At 40.3% G+C, this 21,827-nt stretch overlaps 1 protein-coding gene across 1 annotated transcript in view; it reads left to right on the top strand.

Moving 5' to 3' along the window:
* Positions 1-21,827, top strand: part of plch2a (phospholipase C, eta 2a) — a 103,840-nt gene that overhangs the window by 69,592 nt on the left and 12,421 nt on the right. The window contains exons 13-21 of the mRNA XM_049581816.1: positions 2,172-2,272; positions 2,699-2,787; positions 3,709-3,891; positions 4,120-4,227; positions 5,473-5,597; positions 7,092-7,176; positions 11,481-11,627; positions 13,598-13,677; positions 20,473-20,854. Of these exons, the coding sequence (XP_049437773.1) occupies positions 2,172-2,272; positions 2,699-2,787; positions 3,709-3,891; positions 4,120-4,227; positions 5,473-5,597; positions 7,092-7,176; positions 11,481-11,627; positions 13,598-13,677; positions 20,473-20,854 (1,300 nt within the window). The remainder of the gene's footprint in view (positions 1-2,171; positions 2,273-2,698; positions 2,788-3,708; positions 3,892-4,119; positions 4,228-5,472; positions 5,598-7,091; positions 7,177-11,480; positions 11,628-13,597; positions 13,678-20,472; positions 20,855-21,827) is intronic.

Consider the following 21,827-nt stretch of genomic DNA (forward strand, 5'->3'; position numbering starts at 1 on the left):
AATAACACACAATCCCTCACTCACAGATACACAGAGAGACAGAGAGAGAGAGAGAGAGAGAGAGAGAGAGAGGTGGGTAGAGATGTGTGTAAATGAAAACCAAAATAAATAAAGCCCAGCCATTTCCCTGGAAAGGCCAAAACACACCGGCGGCATCATATGACGGCAGCGTCGTTGACGTGAGTCAAGTGCCGCCTCCAACACACACAAAAAGCGTGGCGCTGCGAGGCGTCAACCGGATTTCTATTGCACACTTCAGTCTGCTAGCTTGGGAAGTACAAAATAGCGCTTTTTCAAGGGCGGCGCCGGAAAGCATAAAGTACTGCAGCGCGGCATGTCGACACGCGTCGAGCTGCCGCTGGTGTGGGTTTGTAAATAGAAAATAATAGGGGTGGCTATTTTGACGCGCGTCGTACGCCGCTGGTGTGTTTTGGCATAGAAAAACTCAAAAACACACATTCACTCAGTTTGGTCACGCCAGGTTGACAATCTTGACATCAAGGAGACCCTAACACTTTCTCAGAACAGGAGACGAGGAGAGGAAAGCTCTGGTCCTGCGCTTTCATGTGATATGCGTGGCATTTCTGTGCGACCCTGCATTCGCGAGTAATCCATCCAAAAGTAATGTGTGTGCAAAGCTGTATGAAAGCTTTGTTATACATTAGTATAATGTGTAGTGTAACTTTATCATTTTTTTCTGCTGTGAAAATATTGGACTAAAGCTACAATTCCGCTGTTTCACGTGATGTGCGTGGCTTCTTGCTATGACACACGGTCACGGAGAAAATCCACAGAGAAGAACAATCAATCTCCTTACTTTTATTCGCTGCTTCCTCCGGTTACGCACGGGTCAGAGTCAGAGGCTGAGAGGCTGAGCTGCACGAGTCTGCTCTCACCTGCGCGCGCAGTTACATGTAAAGGATTATGGGGAATGTAGTCGCACAGTCATATTACCGGCTCTGTGGGAGAACGCAGCTATGCTGTGGCATTCCCACGACGGTATCGAGAATTTATTTTATCGCGACACCGCGAAATTCGATATATCGTTACATGCCTAATTGATAGTACATCCATGATCCAAACACACACACAGGGAGCTTGACTTCATTCTCTGCTCAGGACACCATTACTTTGTATAGCAAATAGTGGTTTGCTGTTACTGTATATCTATGCTCTAAATATTGTACCAAGCGCCTCTAATTACAGCACTGAAATGAAGGAAGGTTCTAGGGATGTACAATGTTGGATTTTTTTGCCGATGTGAAGATAGATAGCAACTTATTTGGTCGATAACCAGTACTAATATACCCACTTTTTTCACCACATAAGTTTAGTGATCATCAAGTCGCTTATGTAGTGGAATTAACAACATATTATGCATGCATGCCCTTATTGTGATGGACGACCAGTAGACGGAGACATTCAATACAATACTTTTTAGTGCATGCAATATTAATTCATTGTGCAAACTAAAGAAAATGTATGCTGGCCGATTTTAATGGTTAATTTTTAAAGCCAATTTAAGGTGATACCGATGACATGCCGTTGTCATTGTGCATCCCTACTCTTTTCCTGTTGATATCACCCAACCACAGATTGGTCTATTGCATTAAAACTGAGTTTAGTTTGTTCACAGAAGAATAGAGTGGAAGCTGATCAAATCCCACAATTTCCATTAACGTATTAAGTGGAGGAAGAATGCTACTAATACTTAAGTATTCAAGGAAGCAGCCACTTGACAGTCAGAATGAAGTAGCATCCAACGAATGTCTGTGAAAATACAACAAAATAGTTATGTGGTAGATTTCTTTTACTGATTTATAACTACACAGAGATGGTTTTGTTCATTCAAGGCTTTTTACAGGTGAAATACTTTTCTGTATTGGATGTTGTGGACTATAAACTTATTAGACTTTGTTTGTTTTGCTTAGGACAACAGTTTTGGCCCCTGTAATTTAATCATGATTTTAAAAAAGAAAAGCTTAGACCAAATGATTAATGAAAAATAATCTCAATAATGAAACTAATTAAAAGGTGCTGCCATAGCTTATTACTTACTTTTTAAAATTAAATTTTAGCCATTACTAATCATCATTGGAAGCCTTTTACACACGAAGAGAAGTCTCTCAAGGATTCTTTGGTACCTTACTTAAAAACTCTTTGTTCTGTAGAAAAAGACAACCAAGCTGAAGAAGACATCAAGCTTTGAAGACACAGATACAGACCAAGAGAGTACAAGTAGCGCCTCCCGTGCCCCCTTGCACCACAGCAAGTATGCTGTACACACACACACACACACACACACACACACACACACAAACATACGTAAACACACCCTTTTAGTACAGTTGGTTTTACAAACACAGAGTGTATTGTTGTCCCCATGATGTATGGTGTTAACACAAGAAAGTAAGTTGAAATTAGTTTTGATGTAAATTATTGCACTTGCGTATATGAATAAGTGCAGTAATTAACATCAAAGCTCATATAAATATGATGGATAGATGTTCATAGCTACATTTCAGCATTCACATGCAACAAAAATAAATTACTGTTAAGTTCATCTGTAACATGAATTTGTTGTGTGTGTTGTATTTTGTTGTTAACTGTCATACTTTATGTTATCTGCCTACGCTGTTTAGATGTATGTGATTATCCATGTAGCATTTGACCTTTGTTGAACTTTGTGACCTCACAGAAAGAAGAAGACCATGAAGTTATCCCGAGCTTTGTCTGATCTGGTCAAATACACACGTTCTGTGGGTCTTTATGATATCGAGGCACAAGGTGAGCAGTTCTGTTCACTCTGCACAATTGTTAGCTTTTCTCACACAAACAACTGAGCACTGCTAACCTGATGCTGAATGCAAAATAGGGACAGTGCAATATATCTGTGCTTGCTGGTAACTTTCAGTTGAGAGTGACTCCTTGATTAAGGAATAGACTGCATTTTAATATTTCAGATAAAACAAAAATACCTAACATATTCAAGTTTTGGAAGTTAGCAGCAAATGCTTTGTCAAATTCTTCATCATGTTTACTTAATCATTACTCTTACATCTGTTGTTGCCTCATATATCTGTAGTTACCTCATGTACCGCTATGTAGATACATTAACAGTTTCAGCGAATATCGTAAAAAGCTATTTTCTCTTTAAAAAGTTACCAACTACAACGTTAAAGACCCTAAGATGCTATACTATGCAGGATTTTCCTAAAAATCAATTCCTAAGGTGTGTGGTGGTGTATTAATCTGCAGAGTATCTGCCCTCTGTCTGGATTTTTTTTTTTTATCATCTTTTTATTTTGCTGTGTTTGGGACTTTCCTGGGCATTGTGCGCAAGTGAGGTCAGGACTTTGTAAAAAGGGAGCCACAGAAAGGGCAGACACGGTGCTACATAAAACACAAATATAATGAGGCAGAATTCCAAGTGGACGAAGCTTTTTCCAAAACGAGAGCAAATCTGGGGTTTGCGTTCAGGTTGGCTGGCAATACTGTTTACACACAATAACAACAGTTCCTGCATACTATACCTTTAATCACAGCACTGTAGTTCCATTATACCTTTGAACAGACAAATTTGTATAGTGTTGTCTATCAGCAGTTTAATCTTCAGAACTGTCAGGTGAACCCTACTTGATAACATTTAAACTGAATTAATGTTGCTTGATGAAGAAAACAAACGTGTCTTTGTGTTGACCCTGTTAGCTAACTGCAGCTGGCAAGTGTCGTCACTCAGTGAGACCAAAGCCCATCAGTTGATGCAGCAGAAAGCTGCAGCCTTCATCAGCTTCAACCAGCGACAGCTCTCCCGTATCTACCCTTCCTCTTACCGTGTGGACTCCTCCAACTTCAACCCCCAGCCCTTCTGGAGCGCCGGCTGCCAGCTTGGTATGAGCTAAACCCAACCCACCATGTGCTTCATGATCATTGGATTCAAAGTGGTCTTACATGATCCAGGCTGCTGCCACTGCTTTTATTAAAGTTTATTTGTCAAGCCTGAATGAGGCTGTCAGTAAGCTGAAGTGTTGTTGCTGACCCTTTTCGTTCCCACAGTAGCACATTAAAGTTAAACATTCATCCTGCAGATGATAATGAGTTGAACTGCTTTGATTTCAGTTGCACTCAACTACCAGTCAGAGGGCCGGGTCCTCCAGCTCAACAGAGCCAAGTTCTACAGCAATGGCAACTGTGGCTACATTCTCAAGCCTGCCTGCATGTGTGAAGGTCAGCATGTAGAAAAAGATTTATTCACATTATTTTAGTGAGAAATACAGAGTTTGTTTTAACATACACCTCAGGAATACTTCAGTATTGCCATATCAGTTTTGCACTGTCAGGTTTGAAATCCAGTATGTTTAGTGGTCCTGCTTATTTTGATGATGTGTGAGCATTAGAAAACTGGTCAGGTACTGCAGTGGGGTTAAAAAACTTTCTGTACACACACGACTGTATAGCCGCTTTGAACTCCAACACCATCATCAAGTTTGCTGACAGCACAGCTGTGGTGGGCCTGATCACAAATGATAACAATAATAATCTTTATTTATAAAGTACTTTTTTTCTTTGAAGATTGTTTTTTGGCTTTTGGCCTTTATTTAAAGGACAGGGTTAACAGTGAAAGGGGGAGAGAGAGAGAGAGAGAGGGGATGACATGCAGCAAATGGCAATGAGCTGGAAACAAACCCATGGCCACTGCAGCAAGGACAGTGCCTTTGTACATGGGGTGCCTGCCCTAACCACTGGGGGCCTCTATAGGCCCTTTTGAAGCAGAGTTACAAAGTGCTTTACATGACAACAATTAAAATAGACAAGACATGAAAACAGCAACTTTTGAAAGAACTAATAAAATCCTTGATAAACACAACACTCGATAAAAGTATGTTATAAGAAGAGACTTAAAAGAGATAACTGACTCGGCTGACCTGATTTCCTTGGGAAGATTGTTCCAGAGGCTTGGGGCCCTGACAGCAAATGCTCTGTCCCCTTTAGTTTTCAGCCAGGCCTCTGGAACAGACAAAAGACTTCTGCCCGGGGATCTCGAAGAACATTCTGTCATGTACAGTGCTAAGACGTCAGAGATATAGCTGGGAGAAAGACCAAAAGTAATCATTAAAATCTTAAAAATCTATTCTTAAACATATTTTGGAGCCATTGTAAAGAGGCTAAAACTGGAGTGATGTGATCATGTCTCTTGGTTCTAGTTAAAAAATGTGGAGCTGAATTCTGTACATTCTGGAGTTAATCAAAATATTTTTTAATCAGGCAAGAAAGGAACCTGTTACAGTAGTTTCTACAAATGTATCATTCCAGAAGAACATGGATTGTACTATTAGTTGCTGTTCAAATATGATTACTATAATCAGCAGTGTAAATGATTATGATGAAAATGGTCATTTTGGGAATTAATAATTAAACTACATAAGTAAGGGATCACAAATAAACAGAGTACTTCCTTTCTTTCTCTTGCAGGTTCCTTTAACCCAAACCTGGAGGACCCGCTACCAGGTCAGATGAAGAAGCAGCTGGTGCTCAAGATCATCAGTGGGCAACAGCTGCCTAAACCCAAAGACTCTATGCTAGGAGACAGAGGAGAGGTATCATAAATATATACATAATTTATACATTAAAACTATATACATGCCCCCCCAAAAAAAGGAAAAACATCACGTCTCCTAACTGGGTGTGACACGAACAAGCGTCAGCAACTAAATCAGTTTGATTCTGTTGTTTTCCATTGGGTTGTCCCAACTGCCCACGAGCAACACGACACAGTGTAATGCGGCCCCTAGCACACATGGGATGTGTCACACTGCTGCCCCTAAACAGACAACCATTCAAAGGTATTACTACTTTTACTGAAAGATCTGTACCTCTTCCCCCTCTACGTTAACTTAAAATCAAGCATGGAGACCCTTAATAATAAAAGTTGATTTCTCACCTGAGGAGCCGATCTCTAGAGCTGTGATTCACCAGGCAATATCTTTTTGTCCACTGTCTTTATAATGTCTGGACTGTGGATCATTCAGCTCGGGATATTGCTCAACCTCAACAAGTCTCTCGTCATCCATTCTTTGTCACACACAAGACAAAGCAACAGCTACAGAGTTCTCTTAGCATCCATGGTGAGGAGAGGAGTCGAGCTGCCGTAACAGCAGAGAAAGGTGCCATGGGACGGTGCCTCTAGCTGCCACTGGTGTACGGTTTTACATCGAAAATGATTAGGGCCAATTTTTTTGACACGCGCCTGTTTGCTGTGTTTTGGCCTTAACGCTCACATCCAGTTAGGACATGGTATCAGGAGAAATATTGCAGTATGTTACGCTTTTAAGTATTTCAGTTCAGTCTTGTAGCATGTGTCTGTGAAACACTTGCTTTTTTAAAACATCAACTACACCTTGATTTTGTGTTTTATTTAAGTGTTAAAATCTTTCAGTTTATCACAGCAGTTGAATAAGTAACACCATTATTCTACCAAACTGCTTTATGCTGACTTGTTAAATAAATTCTGCATTGCAGAAAACTAACGGTGACAACATAAAACGGCAGTGAATTTAAAATGGAACTTTTCACATATGTGAAAAAGTAGTAAAATGCCTAGAATGTCTCCAAAGGGAGCTTTGTGAAGTTGGATAAATGCCCTCAAGTGATGATGTCACTTAGGTTAGCATTGGTTGGCTTTGTTTTTTGCCTTTTGGCTGGTAGATAAGAAAGAATCCCCCAGCCAAGCATATTTTTTTTTCACGGGCAATAATACATATATATATATATATATATATATATATATTTTTTTTTTTTTTTTTTTTTTTTATTTTATTTTTTTTTTTTTTTTTGGTTTGACATATTAGTGTCTGTAGATGTCATTGACATGATCAGGTATTATGTTGAATACAATACAGGCCAAATCAAAATCTAGAGCAAAATTATCTGGAATGGTGGTTTTACACCATAGTTTAAATCAGACTGTTCCACAGTTTAAAAAAAAAAACACTAAACCAAAAGGTAAAGGGATGTGATCATTGAAACCTTCCATCATAGTGAGAGGTTAGTATGAAGCAACAACTTGACACTGTGTAACGTCTTTCTGTCAGATCATTGATCCCTTCGTGGAGGTGGAGATCATTGGCCTCCCAGTGGACTGCTGCAAGGAGCAGACCAGAGTGGTGGATGATAATGGTGAGTTGATGGAGGTGTGAATTATTCAGGTTCATCTTTCTTCATAAACTTCAGATACTTTGCGATCAAGCCTGCCTGTTGCCATAAAAATACTCCATATTAAGTAAGCAATGGTGACTTGATACTGATCAGATTCTGCATTTATAGAGTTAACAAAAGCCTGGTGTGCTGTAAGACTGCTTCCATCATACCAGCCTTTTTCTGCATGGCACAGGACACAACCAAAAGTTAACGCAGTAAGATTTCTCAACTAAAAGTCAGACGTGTAATCCAGGTTTCACATAACAGAGTTTGACCTTAATCAGGCTGCAGTCCAGTCAAAATGATTCCATTATCCACCCAAAAGTCAGGCAAGACTGACCAGTTGTCATCCATGACATAGAGTTAATTGCACTCAATTTCAGGCTTTCAGAAATAATCAGTATTTATTCCAAATGACAGAATTTACCTTATATTAAATTCATCTCGAGGCACCATTCTTTGAAAAGGGGAAAATGAAATAATTTACTCTTAATACTGGAGGTTGCTGCTACATTCTTGACTCATAAACAGTGATACTTTGTACACACAAACCACATAAGTAAGTTCCTTAAGTTCCTTTCTGAACACACACACCAGAGTATTATTTTTAAGTTGCCAGCTACCACCAGCATTTTTGATTATATTCACTGATCTTTCGAGACCCACAGAATAATTTGTTCTATGAATATGTAAACAATATATATACATGAAATGAGACAAGAGACCCTCTATTTTTAAACAGAAAAAAACCCAAACATTTTATTCTATCTTATTCCATGTCTTTTTTTATTAACACTTGAATTTGGGGATTTTCATGTAAAAAAAAATAATAATAATAAAATAAAAAACATTTTGGACAAAAAGCTGAGAAAAATGCGTTTTTGTCAAAGAATGTCATTTTGAAGAAAACAAAAAAACAATTTCACATTTACATTTTTTGGTTTTTTTTTTTCTCATCTCCTTACGTAAGTTTGGAGTGTGTGGCTTGGACAGGTCGGGCTCCTCATAATAGACCTAGGCTATGGAACCAACTACTTATCACACCTGACGGCGCCACTGGCCGTGCACATGTGAGTTGTCAATGGTGACAATGTGTGTGTCGGCTTCGTCAGGTGTACCAAGTGCAGCACGATGCTGGTATACGACAGCAAAAAGACAGGGACCTCAACACTTAAGAGACACATGACGAAGGCTTGCCATGGATAGAAAGACGAGAATCAGCCTTCAGTGTCCACATTCGTATCCTTAAAAAAATGTCCGGTTTAAACCGGGCTCAGGCTCATAATTACAGTTAAAGGGACGGGCCGGGCTCGGACAGAACATGCACGGGCTCGGGTGGGGTCGGGCTGGATTTTTTGGGTCCGATCTAAGCTCTATTCTTGGTCCAAACAGGATTCAGCATACTAACATCTGCACAGCTTGTGCAACCCTATACTTTCCCCGTTGCTGTCAGCATTTTCGTGCAGTTTACAAGCTGCTACATTTCCATAAACAACATCTTCTTCTGATTTCCAGCAGATCTTCTTTGTTTGTTTTTTGACAGAGCAGTGCTGTTCTATTTCACAAGATATGTAACTGCACCCCTCCCATCTTATACAAGTGAAAACACTGATTGAGCTTGTCTTGTCAATGGCAGGAAAAGAGTTAAGATACTAACTACATATAAAATTAATGAATACTAAACACATGAATGAGTAAATGCAACCATGAAAAAATGCAATGAATACAGCAATGAACAATTTATGACTAAATAAGAGTAAATCAGTGAATGATATTTGGGCGAGATTTGGAAACACAGGAGGTCATTGAGTGGATTATAACTTAAGCCCTTTTTAAACAGGAATTGTGCAAATTTGCAGGAAAGCCCAATTGGCCTTTTTCAGCATTGGCAGTATAAAAACAAAATCGGGGAGTGTGGTAAAATGCCCTCCTACCTACTTTTTTTTATACAGAATGCACCTTGTTCGGGGCAATGGGGGGCGTGAGCAAGTAACAAAATATCAAGCTCAGCATGTGACGTAAACAGTGACGTGGGAGGGAAGCCGCGGCTAGTCAGTCCTTCGGTGATTTTCTCGTAAGTTGGCCTGTTCTTCATCGTTCCTGTCATCTGACAGTTAATGGCCTCTTGGTTTGCGAGGACAAGGAGAGCGTGCAATTCCTTGTCTCCCCAGTTGCTCATCTTTACAGTGTCGTTTACGTTTCCCTCTTGCTACTAGCTGCTCGCTAATTCCTGCTATCAGTTGTTTCCTGTTTATCCACAGCCAGTGGCTCACATGTGCGGCGTCATTAACAGCTCCTCCCACAAGTCTTCAACTGCCCCTCCTGTTGCGGAAGGCCACCTCGGTCTGTTTAAACTAAAAGGGTTCTGCCAATATGACTACCCAAGGAGGCTGAAAATTGGGCACCTCAGATCGACTCGCCAGTCCGGCTCTGTGTGTCTAAACGCTTGCAGCTTGCCGGCAAAACGGCCCAACATTCACGGAAAATCTGGCAGTGTAAAAGGGGCTTTAGACTTGAACAGTTGGAATTGACTGAAATTACTGTTCAGAAGCTGAGAGGTTGGGAAGCACATGGAAAAACTCCTGAAGCAATTCAACATCATTACTATATTGCTGGGAGATTCTGCTTATGACCCAGTCTAAGGACCCATTAGCTATCAGTCTGTAGACGATAATCCACCTGCGGCAACAGCTAATATTTCAAGGGTTTCAGTGTAGCCAGAAGAAATCTGGGCCAAGACTTCTTCCTCTGTGTGCGTGTTGTATCTGTAAGCAGGTATCTGCATAAAAATGCAGATAAATACATTTTTAGAACAGCTACATTGTCATCAGTTAGATGGCACATTGTCTGATGGGTTCTAGGATTGTTTTCCAGCCTCTTTAGCTCTCTACATGGACCGTTTACCAGCCACTCCAGTGCTAATGGTAAATACTACTTGGATTACAAATGGAAGCCAGAATGCTTCCAGCATCAAAACCCTGTACCATTGCCTACAGATTCAGTTTCAGATATACTACAGTTGAATTCAGAAAATTTAGAGTTTAAGTTTAAGATACCCAGAAAGGTTACTAACATATCTTTAAATGTACTCAGTGAAAGAGTTCTTTAATTGAAAAGATCACTTGTCAAAACTACATTGAAGAGACTTTACATTTGACCAGTAATAATTTAAATGGAGACATCTGGAACTGACATTTTGGATAGGCAACATTGACTTGAGAGATGTCTTAAGTTAAACTTTAGACAAGTCATAAATGCATTGTAGATATCTTTAATGTGAATGCCATCAGTCCAATAAATGATTAAAAAAAGGCATGGTGGCTTCTGTGACCTCATCATAGATATCTTAATTGTTTTTCTTACTAATTACAGATATCGTAACTTAAAAAGATGCATCATAACTAAGTCAAAATGCATCTGCGGATGTCTAGAATCTAATCAGAGATCCCGTGATCCAGTGATTATCTCTAAATGTTAACCGCAACCTATTGAATGTTGAAATAGCTTGCCAGAGCAGAACACTTTGCTGACCACATCGGTCAGGGATTAAACAGGCTCTAAACTTTAAGCTAAAGAGGGCAGCAAAACACTGCTTCACAGCCTGGTGTCAAGTTAACTCTCTGAAACTGACGAATCTAAGAGCAGAATCAGTTAATTTCAGTGGAGTCACTGGCCAGTTTGTTGTGGATACATGAGGGGGTCGCCTGACTAGTGACTGCTTTTACTACTGTTTGCTGTGAACTGAGTCACAAATGATGTCATGGTGTTTGTATGAGGAAGGCTGTGGTTTGTTGTGCTTTGCCTTTGACATGTGATAACTGTATGTATGTGCTGATTAGAGCAATGCATTGGTTGAATGTCACTCTGTACACTTTGCGTTTGTGTGTTTGAGATGTCTGGGTTCTGATCTATAATTGATGAGCTCAGCGTGAGGAGATGTGCACAGGCAGCACCTCTCAGTCTGCTCTCTGAAACACACACACACACACACACACACACACACACACATAGATACACACTCTGAATAATTGATGAGTGCTGAATTGCTCTGTTGCGGACCATTCACTCTCTCTGCCCTCTGTCTCTATCACTCTTTTGCTCCCTCTCTATTTATCTGCCAAACCTCTCCTCTCTTCTTATTATTTGTCACACTTTCTCTTTCTGTCTCTCTTAATTTTTCTTCTTTTCTTTCCCCATTCCTCTTTCCTCATCTGTGCTCTTCTTCCCCACCCCTACTCCATCCCCCTTCTCCACCCCTCCCCCCTTTCTGAACCGTCCTTTAGGGTTTAACCCAATGTGGGAGGAGACTCTGGTGTTCACGGTCCACATGCCTGAGCTTACCCTCGTGCGTTTCCTCGTGTGGGATCATGACCCCATAGGCCAGGACTTCATCGGCCAGCGCACCATAGCCTTCAACAGCATGATGCCAGGTAAGACATGGTGAAGCACTTGCTTTTAGATGGAACTGATGGGTAACCTTCACCTCACCCGTGTCTTACACAGATCTTGATCACCTCTAAAAACCTTGTTTTTTCATTTTGATTACCATGATACAGTGATATTATTTCCATAGACATGAAAATTGTATTTGCTGAGAATAAGAGAACTTCGAGGGTGCGGTGGAGGTTGATTAAAAGTCAGGCATTGAGCATCGTTGCCACTCTCTTATATGATTCCAATGATACAACTTGATTCAAAATATTTACTTTAAAAATGATTAGTGCTACACCTGTCAAATATCAAGAACCATTTTGGAATAATTCTGAGACCAGTACTGTTTGGTACACCATATTATTAAGAATAAAAGAAGAGTTTATTAAAGGAATAGTTTAACATTTTGGAACATATGCTCATTTGCATTCTTTCAGACAGTGAGATGACAAGATGCAACCCAATCACCAGTAAAAACTTAGCATTGTACGTTTCTGCAATCTACAGGATTACATTACATTTGCAAGTTATTTTATAGCTTAATTAAAAACTTTTTATTTTTAATTTCATTTTAACCTTTATTTTTCAACAATGCTGAGTTTAATGTCCAGCTAAGTTTAGGCACAAAAAACACTGGGTTATGATTAGGAAAAGATGATATTTAGGCTTGAAATACTATTTTGGAAGCACAATCTCTCCTGGAAAAGCAGCAAAAAACAGTCTCTTCTCAAGGTCATAGGAGAGGTTACATTAAATTGAAAATGTTCTAAGCAGCTGCGTCATATAGCTTGATTAAAGTATTAGCTTAGGCTCACATTAGTAGATACCCAATGTGAAAGGTTAAGGATCTGATCCCAAAAAACCTTTGTTGGGACATCCCTAATGCATACACAGACAGATAAATGTAAAAAAAAAAAAAAAAAGAAATATTTGAGTTAACTCACCATTATCATCCACCACTCTGGTCTGCTCCTTGCAGCAGTCCACTGGGAGGCCAATGATCTCCACCTCCACGAAGGGATCAATGATCTGACAGAAAGACGTTACACAGTGTCAAGTTGTTGCTTCATACTAACCTCTCACTATGATGGAAGGTTTCAATGATCACATCCCTTTACCTTTTGGTTTAGTGTTTTTTTTAAAACTGTGGAATAGTCTGATTTAAACTATGGTGAGTATTTTAATGAAATTTTTTGAGTGGTAGTTACTGTTGATGTTGGAATATTTTTTTTGAAGATCAACAGTTTAAACATCTGCCAAACGATTCTCTGATGCATCTTTGCTTGATACTTCTTGTTGAAGAACATCTGACACCTGAGCCAACTGAGCAGGCCCACAAAAACCCATACTGATCAAACACCATAAAATAGCTCTGTAGCATGAAAAACAGCAGTCTGAATTTGTAGCACAAACACTCAAGTATGTACTAGCCTGATCTCAGAGTCACACAACTTTGGCATTTACAAGCAACCATGTGACCAATCCATACAGACTCCAACTTTCACAACTTAAACACAATTTGGATGCCTACTGCTTTTATTTTGAAGTAAATCTGGTCTTGTTCTTGTGCAGCCTCGTGACAGTGTAGCACATAATTTATTTTTTTACATTCTAGAGAACATACATCTATTTATAGCAAAGACACAAGACTAAGCTGGAGACCACATAGGGATAAATGGAAACAGAGAGCTTAGTGTCATCTGCATAGAAGTGGACATTTATGCTGACATGAAGCAAAACAACACAAATACACTCACACATAGACTAAAGCTCTCCCAGGCTGAGCAATTCACACACCCACTGACTCCCCCAAAATAGGCAGAACATCAACCATAGAAAAAGTTTGTTTGACTGCTGATGGATAGAACACGTATTTCATTTTTTTTTTTATTTTCTATCTGCCGAATTGTGTTGGACTCACTGACATTGTGGCTGTCACTGTGGTGTGTGTGTGTGTGTGTGTGTGCAGGCTATCGTCATGTCTACTTGGAAGGTATGGAGGAGGCTTCCATCTTTGTTCACATAGCTGTGAATGACATCACTGGTAAGGTAGGTACCACTTACGAAGCCAGCTAAAAATATATAACAAATGTGTTACTTTTGCTCTATAATCGAACTTTAAGTCATATGAATCACAGTGGAGTAGGAGTCTTTGTTAATTAGAGTCCAACTGATATTGGAATTTTTAGTAGAGTTTTGAATATCCAGTAATATAACGGCTGACAGGTTTTGTTTTTTGTTTTTTTTTGTAAAATATGTACAGTACTTCATGTAAAAGCTCTGGTTAAAATGATAGATACATGACATTATTAACATCATATTTGAAAAAAGTGTTTCCACATTTTGTTAGTGGCCTTGGAGTTAGGGCTGTGCGTTATATGCGGTAGACGGTAGAAATTATATAAATTTGGCCCACGGTACAGATTTGCGCTCTACCGTCCTATCGTCGATGATGTCATCACACCTGCCTCAGTGTGAAAATGGCTGCAAGCACAGAGACAGCGGAGCAAGAGAAGCTGGGGAAAAAAAACGGTGCTACGTCCGTGATTTGGACTTGTTCGGCTTTAAACGATCAGATAGTGAGCAGAAAAACATAATTTGCAAGATGTGTTGAGTGACAGTGACAGCAAACAAAGGTAACACGAGCAATTTATTTTACCATCTCAAGACAAAGCATGTGCTTGAGTTAGAGCTGGGCGGTATTCGCGGTGACGGTAACTTAACGCAGTAAACATGAGCCGCTGCTTTTGTGATTAATGTTACCTTCATACCGCAGTACTCCGGCTACGGCGGCAGAACGGGGCCCGGCGGCCAGCTGGCCTCACACACCTCCCTCGCTACGTGATGGAGGTGGCCTGGCCGACCGCACCAAACCCAGGCCCGCAGGAAAAGGGGGCCCGGGAGCCACCGGCCCTCCCTCTTCCCTCTAACGTTTATACTATATAACGTTTTATACACAATAATAGATGGATTAGCAACCGTTTTACTTCTGACAATAAATAGTTTTCATCCTAGAGTTGTATGGCTTTTTAAATTGTTTTATTTAAGGTGTAAAAAAAAGAGAGAAGACAATACCGCAATATCATGCCGTCACCGCAACCCCCCAATATAATACCATGATATTGATTTTAGGCCATACCGCCCAGCCCTACTTGGAGTGTATTAGACTAGTAAGGAGGTCTTGCATAATATATCCTATTCTAACTGGAGATGGTGGGAGCCTTACCGAAATATATGTTTGTTGCAACAGAATGTCAAGATGTTTAAAGACCATTTTTAATGATGTACATTAGTAATGTGCATACCAGTAAGACCAGAAAATAGATACCGGGTCCGGTTCAAGCTCATTGCTTTCAGGCTTTCTATAAAAAGTAGATATTAAAGAGGACATTTAGACCATGATGCTTATATATCTCGCCAAATGAGTTAAATATTGCAAGACTTCACTTGGTTTTAAACTTCTGACGAAACACTGGTGTGATATATATTACCAAATACACGAATCCTGTGGGGGAACCATCTGAAGGGAGAGAGGGAACTAGCCAGCTGATGTCAGTCCCCAAAAGGCATAGCTTAAAATTGTATCCAGAGAAACTTAATTGACAAATAATTTGTATTAAGCTGTGAACTAATACAGCAGGATTAGATCTAAATACTAGAACATCATCTGCATATAAAGCAGTTTTATGAGATATGTGGCCAACTACCAGTCCAGATATTGGGGAATCACATTAAATTGCCTTAGCTAATGGCCTGATCACCAACACACATAGCAGTGGGGACAGCAGGCACCCCTGCCTACTCTGTCTTAGAACCTCAGTTTCTTGATCTAACTCCATTGGTGAAGACTAAACTTGTTTTTTTTAAGAAATGACTGTACAGACTGGGACATTTTACAGTTTAAAAGATAAATTTGCCAGTGTCTCGTTGGACAGCCTCTGTATTGGAGATCATGTTTCTTAATAAACTTAAACATATCCTTGGCATTTCAGTGTATCCGCAAGTTCAACACATTCTCACTCCGACCTCGTCACATATTGACCTTTGGTCATGGACTTTCCATGTCAACATATGACATGAAAGGTAACTTGGGTGCGTTGGTTGTTGACATCCCTCAGCCTGTTACATGTATTGTCTGTTTTCAAAATACACTTGGAAATGAGGAAATGTACAGTTTGCATAAGTCTCTTTCAAAATAACCCCACTATACCGGTACAGCACCGCAAATTACTGTTTTTGTCCTTAAACAACAAATGCACATGGTTACATTTTGCCAACACATGCACATGGTTGGATGTGGGGGGAAAAGGTGTGGTATCTTCAATCAAAGAGTAGCTTGGAAACAACATTGACTAAATGTAAAGTATGTAACATTAATTCTGAATTGTTCAGGAAGGAACGGTAGGTGATCACACATGGTAACACCAACACCATTCACAGCATATATGGTTTAATAGTTATATGAAAAGATAGGGGTTTTTTTCTGATGTGTTTTACTTATGGCTGAAAGTATATATACTTTATACTGTAGTGTAGTTTTGGAACTGTTTTTCCCAGAATTTCTGCCCCTTGCTTTCAGTGAAACAGCAAATTTTATTGGTCCTGCATACAATGATATTTTAGCCCATAGTTTGTTTCTAAACAAACTGGCCGGAGGTCAGTAGTTTGGGTTTGTGTCTTTCGTGTGTTTTTGTGAACAAAAGTGGCTGTACAGAAATAGTTTTCCTACTTTGGTGTGGAAAAACTTGACTGGCCTGCGCTGAGCCTTGACCAACATGTTTGGGTTCAACTGGAACGCTGACTGACTGAGCATAAATTTCAGCAGTAACAGTTGTTGATTGAATTGGAATTGTGGCAGATGTATCGACTGTGTGTGTTATCACTGTTATTTCTGTTTTAAAATATCATTCTTGGATCATAAATAATGCAGTCATTGCTGTCATCACACAAGCTTTGATTTTATTTCCCGTCGACCTTAAGTTACAATGCACTCAGCTGTCTCCAGCCATATTGTAAATGACCGCTGTGTTGTTCACATTGTCCTTACTTTGAACTTCCTCTTTCTCAGCTGTTGCTGTGTGCCTCCTGTTGTGATTTCTCTCTAGCCCTCCACCCCACCCATTTTTTCTCTCTGTAACCCTCCACCCCCTCCCTTCTCTGATTTTCGCTCTCTTCCTGTGTCTGTTTGTGATTTCAGTGGACCCCTCTATTTCCAAACGCTCCATTTAGAGGCAGAGCATTTTTAGGAGCCCTGAAGCTGCCACTCAAAACTCAGGTGTAGTGAGACCCAGTCGGCATCTTGCATGAGCCACATGCCACATGCCACATGCCCCCACCCCCCCCCCCCCCACAAACACACACACACATCCCCCTCTTTTCAGCCAACTGCAAGCATTGAAAACGATAAGGCCAACTCATGCCTCACATGAGTTATGAAGGCTTGACCTGCCTGCATTTTCATTGACCCTCCCAAGTAGATCCAAAGTCCTCAACCTATACAGATGAAGAGTTCAAAAGAGGAGACAGAGATGTGAGTCGGGAAATCTGCCAAGCTGCAGTGACTTTTTGTGACTCTGGTGTTTTTCTCAGAGAGTACTTTTTCCTCTTAACTCGGAGTTTTTTTTTTCCCAGTGTGCTGCAGGAGTATTCAGTTCCAGTGCCTTTGAGGACATTGATACTCTTGTTATGTCTGCCCTTGTTTTTTAATAATTTTGTGTGCTATTTCTTTTTATCTCTACTGAGACATTTTCTTTTACAGTTGTTTATTGTCAGATTACTTTTTTTTAATTTCTCTCCAATGCTGTTAATCTTTTTTCTCTGTTTTGTGACCACAGCATTCCAGCATATTAGGACAGTGTCTAATGACAGTTTAAAGGAACAGTCTGACATTTAAAAAGTAAAAAAAAAAAGCATTTGCTTTCTTACCCACACTGTTCACAAAGCCGAGGATTAGTTAGACTTTTGTTGTCTGGACACAACTAATTTAGGTTGTGGATTTGGATTGTAGCTGCACCCACAAGCTTTCACTCTGCTTCTTTTGTAATGTCCTTGCTCTTTAAGCATATTACTGTAGGTTGCTATTCTTTCAGCTACACCCTTAGAGTATACCTGGCAATATCCACTGTAGCTGGAGATGTAGGACTGATAGATATTTCTAAGGAAGTGGCTCACAGTCACTGTATCTTGTTTTCCCTGCTTTCTATCCCAATTAGCATGGCTCTGCATATAAAGAACCTGTCTCCTAGAAATAATCTTTTTATATTATGTAATTGCATCAATGATAATGATAACGTTATTGCTGCCTGGATTATGTTCAGAGATTTTTTTTTAGTTAATTAAACTCATTTAAGTGCTGCACTGGATTCACAGGGAGGTGGTGAGGGTGTACAAACAAAGCTCAGGACTGTCACACCCGAGTACTGGGTTTGTGTCCACACTCCTGTCTGTGGTTAGGTTTAGGCAACAAAAGCACTTTGGTTAAGGTAAGGGAAAGATGGTGAGTTAGGTTAAATGTTAAAAAATAACACTATGGTCACTTTAAGTGAGTAGTGTATTGCAATATTGCCTATTTTGGTGGAAAACAATTAAAATATGTTGTCAGTGAATGTTTTACTGATTAGTTCCGCTGAGGTATAACTAGTTACAAGTAAGAGAGTTACATAATTTAAGTACAAAATAAATGTACCTGTAATCTGTTAAAGTTACTGAGACAAAATATGTAATTAAACTACAGTTACTAATCATAATGTAAGTTATTACAAAGGGGTTACATCTGATTATATTCTTTTCTGTAAAAAATGTATATAAAGAATCTTGCAGGAATGCTTCCTTTTGGCATATTTGTGGACAATGCAGGTCAGCAAAGTGGTTTGAAAAAATAGTACAAGTACAAGACTCATACACTTTATCTCAGGACTTTATTGCTCAGTAGGGGTGTAAATCACTGGTTTCCGATATTACAAAGTCTGCCACTATAAGACAATACATTTCAGGGGCCTGTGATCAATATTAGTCAGTTGATCGTTGAATTGATATATCAGTCCAGATCAATGGATAGTTAGACCCGTATTGCTCAGTATAAAACATTTGTCAGAAAAGAAATAAGAAAATTATCAAATGTAGTAAGATACATTACTTTGAAGTGATAAAAAATAGTTACATTACTCATTACATTTTTAACAGGGTAACTTGTAATCTGTAACCAACTCTGACAGTTGCTATCAACATTTTTGCAACTTAACAGGTAAGACAATTAGCAGCATTTCTTTATTGTGTTAATAGAAAATTTGCATGGTGTTACCTTTCGTATTTGCTGTTTCAAATTAGTTCTATAAAAATGTAATTTCTAGGAGACAGCGCTGCATGTGGAGACCCATTGGTCCAATACATAAATTCCAAATCAAAAGTTGGTAAAGGCATTTCCAGTTTTTGACCCAAGCTAGGCTGAACATGCCTGGACTTATCTCAGTTCTAGATGAACAGGGTAATGCCAATAATATTGAGCTTTTCATTTACCTCCGGGTGAGACAAGTCTCTTTGCCATAATGTTGGACTTTGTTTTAAGTTCCCTTTTTTTAAACATTTTTTTAAACAAAGACTTTTTTCCCTCTATATTCTTGTCTTTTTGTCTGTACTGTTGCTTTCCTGTTGATAGTTCTCCAGTAAGCAATTCACCACAGTGGTGAACATTCTGACTGTTTGGATCTACTTCTCTCTCCACATTGTTTGAAACTTGTGATAACAAGTAATGGCAAGGGCTGTAGGTAATGGCTATAATATGATGCCTTGTCCCACTAAAGCTTCATTTGGTTTGGCATTTCTTTGGACTGGTCTAATGTCATTTAAAAGACTGATTGTGAGTTTCACAATCACTGATGTCATTGTCTGATTGTCCTCATCATTGTCATCATTTTTTCCCCTGTCTCTGTGACGCTTGACCATCACCATGCAGCACCTAAAGCCATAGCAAGCATCCACACAGTGTTTTTTTGTTAATCTGTGTCATCTTAAGATCACACAAGTGAAAAAAATAGGTAAACAGATGGAAGGCCAGCTTTAATACTGACCATTTTTAGTTACCTTTTTATATTGGTTATACACAAAAATTCATGTTAAGAAACTAAATTTTCCCCCTTCATCTCAACGCAACTGTTTTCAGAATTCTACAGTGTTTGAGTATAGCATCCTCATTATTCTGATGGTGTACATTTTTGTATGTACAAAAATAACCTAAAGTTGGTTACTTCTTACCCATTAATGCACTGTTGTAATTGTCAGAAACATTATGGTTCTACAACTAGGAGCACCAAAATGAGAAATTTTCAGTTCCTACACACATAGTCTTTGGTATTTTGGTATTTCGTCACTGTATTTAGTTGTAGAGACAAACACACCCTTGGCAGCACTTTGTGTGTTTAACTTTGACAGGTAGCTTTAAGCATGTGTTTGCCTAACTATTAATTTACTACTGATACTACACTTGTTGTATACAGATATGCAGGTGCTGAACGTGACAGGCTAACACTTTGAATTTAAGTTGAATTCAAAGCTAGGTTGCATGGATAACAGCTGAATGATCAAATTAAAGACTATGAGTGGTCATTCACACGTGTTAAAACAGGAAATGACTGGCAAATGGATATTCATGGCTTTTGTTAGTTACTTGTTAAGCATGCTCACTGTACAAATATTGCCAATGTATAATTGCAATAATGCAATGTGGACCAGTGTCACATGCATTATGGAGAATATATGTTCTTGTATATCCTTTCTGTGACTTTTTCATTTTGGTTTGTCAAGATTCGTTGTGTGTTTGACGATGATGTTTTGTTGTGTCTTTGTCAGGCCAGAGCAGCCAGCGGCATAAAAGGGCTGTTTCACAGAAATCCAAAGCAGGCTTCTCTAGACAGCCATGCTGCTGTGCAGCACAGCCGTAAACACCCATTTGGTGCCCACCTGCTGCGCCGCACTGCCAGCGCACCCACCAAAGGCCAGCCCAAAATCAAGAAGGGCTTCCCAGAGATTGCAATCGACACCAAAGACTACAGCTCAGAGGGCGCCAGTGAAGAACCAGAGTCTGAGGACAGGGACAAGGCCTCCGCTGCCGCCTCTCACAAGCCCACACCACCACAAAATCGCAACAGGGAATCACTGGCATCTCAGCAAGCCAAGAGCCTCTGGGACTGTCCTGATACCAATGGGGCTTTTCACCCCGAGGAGGGTAAAGGTAAGAGCCCACTTTTTGCTGAGCAAAGACCCATGAGTGAGCCTCTGAAACGGTCCAGTCGGCTCCGCTTTCATGACCCACTGGACACGAAGCCAGGGGTGTTTGCTCGCGTCGCACTTAATAGCTCAGGCAGGGTGGGCATGTCCTCCAACTGTATTACATGCGTGATCGGCACCAAGGAGAGTCCAGAGGCTGAAAGAAAGGGTCAGGTTAAAGAAAGACAGGAATGCAAGTCCAAAGTGGCAGATGGGGAGAGACAGGAGAGAAGTAACCTCACCTCCTCAACCAAGAGACTAGTTCAGCCAGAGCCCATAGCCAAGCCCCAGCCTCTTGCTGCCCAGACAGAGTCACAGCAGTCTCCTCCCCTCCCTAAGTCATGCACAGAGGCTCAGTTTCAGTACTCCCCCAAGGCTCTCATCCAGCCTATTCCGTTTTCTCGAACCAAAGCCAGGCAAACTATGGGTGCCCAGCATATCCGACTTCAGCCTGAGGCACAGAGGAGCGCTAGATCCCGCAGCGTTCCCAGAAGATGCTGTCCCAACACTGTAACACCAGTGCACAGCCTCACACCAGACTGCAGGACCAACCTCCATTGGCAGCAGGCCACACCCCCCAACTATGGCACTGTTTGCGGGTCAACGTTAGCCCCGCTCACAAACGGTAATGCAAATGAAAGTCTGTCACTCAGTGACAGTAGCAGCTGTGAAAGCTTTGGCAGTCTTAGCAGCTTGGAGTCACCTCCTATGCTGCCTCCACGTTCTGTCCTCGACAGCCGCAAGAGGGCTGTAGGCACCCTGCAGCGCGAGATGAACGCCTTGTTTGCCCAGAAAATGGAAGAGTTGCGCCATAAGTCCCCCCTCTTCTTCGCTGGTAAGATATATGTGAGGCAGCAATAGCAATAATCCAGTAGCTGCTGTGTAGTGGCTGTAGAGGGCCTTTTATTTCCTGTAGACTGTAGACTTCCAGTTAGCTT

This window comes from Epinephelus fuscoguttatus, linkage group LG7 (genome assembly GCF_011397635.1).
Source record: "Epinephelus fuscoguttatus linkage group LG7, E.fuscoguttatus.final_Chr_v1".
Classification (NCBI taxonomy): domain Eukaryota; kingdom Metazoa; phylum Chordata; class Actinopteri; order Perciformes; family Serranidae; genus Epinephelus; species Epinephelus fuscoguttatus.